Source organism: Solanum verrucosum, unplaced genomic scaffold, assembly GCF_900185275.1.
Source record: "Solanum verrucosum unplaced genomic scaffold, falcon-dt-bn FXZP01000203.1, whole genome shotgun sequence".
In the NCBI taxonomy this organism is placed as follows: domain Eukaryota; kingdom Viridiplantae; phylum Streptophyta; class Magnoliopsida; order Solanales; family Solanaceae; genus Solanum; species Solanum verrucosum.
Window position 1 is genome coordinate 517,837 of NW_026020815.1, and position 5,740 is coordinate 523,576.

General features: G+C 33.4%; 1 protein-coding gene across 1 annotated transcript; it reads right to left on the minus strand.

Moving 5' to 3' along the window:
* Positions 1-4,560: 4,560 nt before the first annotated feature.
* LOC125813475 (kirola-like) lies at positions 4,561-5,213 on the minus strand. The gene is made up of 2 exons (XM_049492979.1): positions 5,027-5,213; positions 4,561-4,811 (listed from the first exon to the last, which is right to left on the minus strand). The coding sequence occupies exons 1-2, from the start codon at positions 5,211-5,213 to the stop codon at positions 4,561-4,563; spliced, it is 438 nt and encodes a 145-aa protein (XP_049348936.1).
* Between the last annotated feature and the right edge of the window lie 527 nt (positions 5,214-5,740).

A 5,740-nucleotide genomic window follows, 5' to 3' on the forward strand; every position in this document is an offset into this window, starting at 1 on the left:
AGGAAGAACCACCCTGGTGAAAGCATGCCTCAATAACATCTCAACCCACATTATGCAAATAACAAAACTCCTAAAATCAATCACAAAAAATGGACCAAATACAACAAAACTTTATATGGGGTTCAACTAATGAAAAGAGAAAGCTCCATTTAGTAAAAATGGGAAGTGGTAACAGCTAGGAAACACGATGGGGGACTAGGAGTACAAAGATCAAATATAAAAAATAAATTTCTATCAAAACTAGCTTGGAGAGCTTTTAAAAATCTGAACTTATTATGGGCCTCAATCCTTTTAAAAAAATACACAACCAATAGAAAACTCGATAGAAACACTAAAACTTCAAAGAATCACAGCAAAATTTGGAAAGACCTCATCATAGGCTGGAACATTTGCAATGATGGCATAGAGTGGGTTCTAGGAAATGGCAAACTAACATTTTTTTGGTTTGATACATGGCTGCCAAACGGCAAGACAATCAGGGAACAAATTCAGGGACCCCTAAGAGAAGCAGAACTAGACATGACAGTAGGAGAAGTAGCCCAGGAAAACAATGCCATGAAAACAGAGGATATATCATTTCAACTCCTGGAAGAAATTATAAATCTATTACACTACATGTACATAACGCACAATAAAGAGGACACATCTACATGAAAGCTAAACTCCAATGGAATATTAAAAACATCTTCAGTATATACACTCCTAATGAACAAGCATAAAAAGGATGCCCCTGAAAAATATAATTGAGTTTGGTCTCTCAAATGCCCAAACAAAATAAAATTCTTCATATGACTTTGCCAACATGGTAGAAATCACCTACCCGAAAATATTTACATTACATTGGTGTCAACATCGACCAGACATGTCATATATGTTAAAAGTACTACGATCCATTAACCAATTTAGGAATGACCAAAGAATAGATTGGCTAGAGAAAATAAGGAGGTTGCAGGTACATACAAATCAAAACATTCTTGCCTGGCAAGATTTATTTCCTTTCTTCTTATGGAGTCTGTGGTTAAAGAGAAATGAAAACTACCATAAAAACATAAAAACCAACTTATGTATAAAAAAAAACATTTAATCATGCCATGGAATTCCACACCCTCACAAGAGGCATAAGTGTCAAAAAGAAGAATAAACCAACCCTTATCAAGTGGAAGCCCCTTGAAAAAGGTTATAAACTAAATAGCAACGGTTCTTCAAAAGGAAATCATGGCAGAAGCACATGGAGAGTCATAAGAGACCACAATGGAGACTGGATTGTAGGCTATATGGGAAATCTCCATATGTCGAATAATGTTAAAGCTGAACTAACAACTCTCACGCAGGGACTCAGGATAGCTTTAGCAAGAGGATTACTACCTTTGGAAGTCAATATCGATTGCAAGGAGCTCATCACTTTTATTGAAAATGATCACCCATCTTACACAAACATGTTATTTGATTGCAGGGATCTGCTGAGACATTTGAGGAAACCCTCTCCCCCCTTTCCCAATTCAACACACTTTTAAGGAAGCTAACAGAATGGCAGACGCATTAGCAAGGGAAGGATCGAAGATTAATCAGTCTAACTCGCTTTTTTGTTTGGAAGTTCCATCGGTGTTTGTTTTAGAAAAGTTAGACGCAGACAAATGAGGAAGTCTTTTTGTTAGGTTTCAACGACCTATTCCCATGTCTATTAATTGTAGTTATAATGTTATTGTATCCTCCCAGAACTATACTAGCAGGCATTTAACTATGCCGCTACCATGTAATGATGCTAATTAATATCTAATATAAGTATCTTTGTTTACCAAAAAAAAAAAATAGCCTCCAAAGTCAATCACACATGCTCTCAACATGGATTCCAATACCTGGATTATTCTTTTTGACTAATCTTAAGTCTATGGGTGGAAGGTTGTGCTTAAAGTGAGTTGAGTGTCCAACACCTCATGCAACTTGCTCCAAAACTTAGAAGTTAACTCAGTGTCACAGTCTGAAATGATAGAAACAGGCACACCATGCAAATTTTTTTGACATAAATCTTGACCAATTGTTGAGAGATATAATCCACTCTGACTGGAATAAAGTGGACTGATTTAGTTAACCTGTCTACAATGACCCAAATTGAGCCATACTTTACCAAGGTCTTAGGTAGTCCTACCACTAAATTCATGACTATCATTTCCTACTTCCACTCAAGGATAGGCATCCTCTAAAGTAATCTACATGCTTTTGATGCTCATACTTTACATGTTGACAATTTTGACATTTGAAAAGGTACTCTGCAATGTCCTTCTTCATCCCGGATCACCAATAAAGTTGTCTCAAATATCGGTACATCTTGGTCATACATGGATGAATAGAGTATCGTAAATCATGAGACTCTGCCAACATACTCTGGATCAAGTCACCAACCTGAGGAACATAAATCATTCCTCTATAACTGAGATTATCACCCTCATCGAAAGTGGCATCTTATGTCTCCCTAGACATCACCTTATTTCTTAGTTTATTCGTGTTTTCATCTTTAACCTACTTAGTGTTAATTTTCTCTATAAAGGTGGGCTTAATCTCAATATTAGCTAACACTCCACCTTTCTCGGAGATGCCCAATTGTATGAACTTAGACTCCAGAGCATGAATCTCTCTGGCCTAGGGTCACTTAGACACCCCCAAGAAAGCCAAGATGCCATACTAACCTTTTTCCAGCTCAATGCGTATGTCATCACATTGACCTTTCCTGGATGATATTGAATGGTCACATCATATTCCTTGAGCAATTTCATCCATCTCCTCTGTCTTAGATTCAAATCCTTCTAAGTGAACACATATTGTAAATTGTGATAATTAGTGAATACCTCACACTTAAGTCCATAAAGATAATGTCGCTAGATCTTGAGAGCAAACATTATTGTTGTCAACTCTAAATCATGTTTATGCTATGTTTTTTGCAGATGATAATGCATATTCCTTAAGGGTCGTTTGCTATAAAGATTAACAATGCAAAATGATTTGAGGGATATTTTTATCTGTAAATAGATTAATCACACGGTATTAAATCCAATGTATTACTAGTACCACCAAATGGAAAATATTGTTATACATCATATAATACCATGTAAGCTAATCCATGGACTAATGATACATATGTCCAAAATTCTTATCAAACATAATACTGTTATGAATCAACCTTAGCCCGACATGAATTTTGACGCCATGAAATCAACTATTGGGCCCAAAACGTTGATTTGTGATCAAGGCCCAATTAGCAATTAATTTAAAGGAAGAGAAGATAGAAATATAGGTTATGCTTATTGTTGTGTGAAAGTCTGATTCTCCTCATCTCCCTTTCGAAGTGTCTGTATTTTCTCATCTTCGTTCTTCAATCTATCAATTCATAGTCTTACTTTCGATATTTCTATATTTTCGTTTGGGGTCCTACCATTTTAGTTATTACATTTAATTCACAGTGTTGTATTTAGGGATGTCAAAAATGAACCCAAACATAGGTAAAACTATTTACTAAGATATGTTCTTATATTAAATATATGAATTATTATCTATTTAACATCTTATAGGATTTATCTATCCATTTGTTACTTTTTTATAATAAAAAAAATCTTGAGTTGAAATTAGCGTTGTGATTATAAAAATTAAATATCACTATGTTAAAATTATTGAGATTAATCGGATCAAACTGGGCGGGTCGAGACCCAACCCATTTTTTAGCCCATTTGAGCCCAAACTAAACTTGGGTGGGTCAAGACCCAACCCGATTTTTATTTCAACCCATTTTAATATCTCCAATTTCAATCCAACCCGCCCATTTGACACACCTAGTTGTATTAGATTTGAGTTCTTTACACTTATTATAAGTGTAATTAAAGGTTTAAAATTTACGGGGATTTCCAAGTTTCCCTTAAGCGCTATATCCATTTTTAAACCTGAAAAAATATGGGTTAACAACAATCATAAGCAAGCAGCCTAGCAACAATCACTGAATTGAAAATCAAACTTTAAAAAAAAATATAAATCGCAAACAACCGAATAAATCGAAAAATCACAAAAATAATTAATTCAATCGATTTTTTTCATATTTTGAACACTGAAAATACATCCGTAGAAGGAAAGGAACATACTCCCTCCATCCTATTTTATGCGTCACTTTGCAGATTTCGAGATTCAAACAAGTGTAAAACTTTGATAGTAAGTTTTTCATAGATTTTTTAAACATTTTGAATTATTAATTATTGTGAATTATAGTACTTTTTACGTAGTTTACAAATATATAAATTTCATTTAAAAAAAAATGAAGATTTCATGCGTAAATTTCTAGTCAAACTTGAACTGTTTGACTCTCGAAAAACGAAAAGTGTCACATAAATTGGGACAGAAGGAGCAAGAAATATATTCTTTAAACACAATGTTATTTATTTCACACACTATAGCTAGCTAGATAGAACTAGCTAGCCAGTATCACACACAAACACACACACACACACACACACACACACATATATATATATATATATATATATGGCTATGAGCCATTGAATATCATAGATGCTTTATTACTTAAAGAAGGTGATTCTCGATTTCTTTTGTCACATGAAAGACATAAGCCAGGAAAACGAGAGGTTCTGGTGTGTCTTCAGTTTTCTTCTCGTACAAAAACGTCCATGTAGTCCAAAGATGATCACATGATGAAATAATAGTGAAGGAATCGTACAGCTCTAACAGATCTCCACCAATCACTTTCCAAGTGATTGTTTTAGTTTCATGATCGATGGCTTCAATCACTTGTTTGCAAGTCTTATCTTTTCCATCTACAATCAATAAAATTGAAAATATAAGAGATAAAAGTCAGAAGATACCCGTTGAAACTTATAAAGTACATAAGCTTTTGGAGCAAGTAATATGACCATCAAAAAACTTTTTTACTAAAAATATCCAATTGGAAATGGACTTTCACAATATAAGACACACCTAAATGTAAAAAATTGATTCATATGTAGAGAGAGGGGAAATGTGTATATGTTACCGTCGTTATATGTCCATTGAACAATTGAACCAACATCTACAGTTTCACCTTCATGGATCTCAAAACTTTTGACCTTGCTAGGGCTTATGTTGGATATATGATGAGTTTTGGCATGCAAAATATCATGAAACAAATGTCCTCCACACTTCACTTCCACCGAAGAAATCAACTTGCCCTTCAGACCCATATTTTATTTTATTTTTGGTTAAACAAAAAGTTTTGAAGAAATGGTAGTCCTTATATAGATTTCAATTAGCTACACCAAAATTATTATATAAATATTTTAGGTTTGGTTGTTAGCCATTACTGAAAGAATGATTAAAAAAATAAGTATCTTGTTTTTTATTTATTTTTATATATATAGTAGTTTAAAAGAGTCTCTTAAGCATTATTTGGGCAGTTTTGCTATTCTAAATTTGTCAAAAATGAGAATTGTCTTCCTCAAATATTTATTAAGCTTTAATTATTAAGTTAAATGGGAAAAAGCTATTTAATGAAACTCACATTTAGAACTATAGATTTAATAATATATATTTTATTTTTTTTATTTAACGGAGAAGGGACTAAAATGCCCTTCCAAGTATTTGAATTGGTACAAAACTATACTTCATCCACCTTTCGGTCCTAAAATACCCCTGACGTAAATCTTTTGGCTCAATACTTGCCTTTATTTTGTAACAGTTCCCTTAAAGTAAAATTATTAAATATTTATTT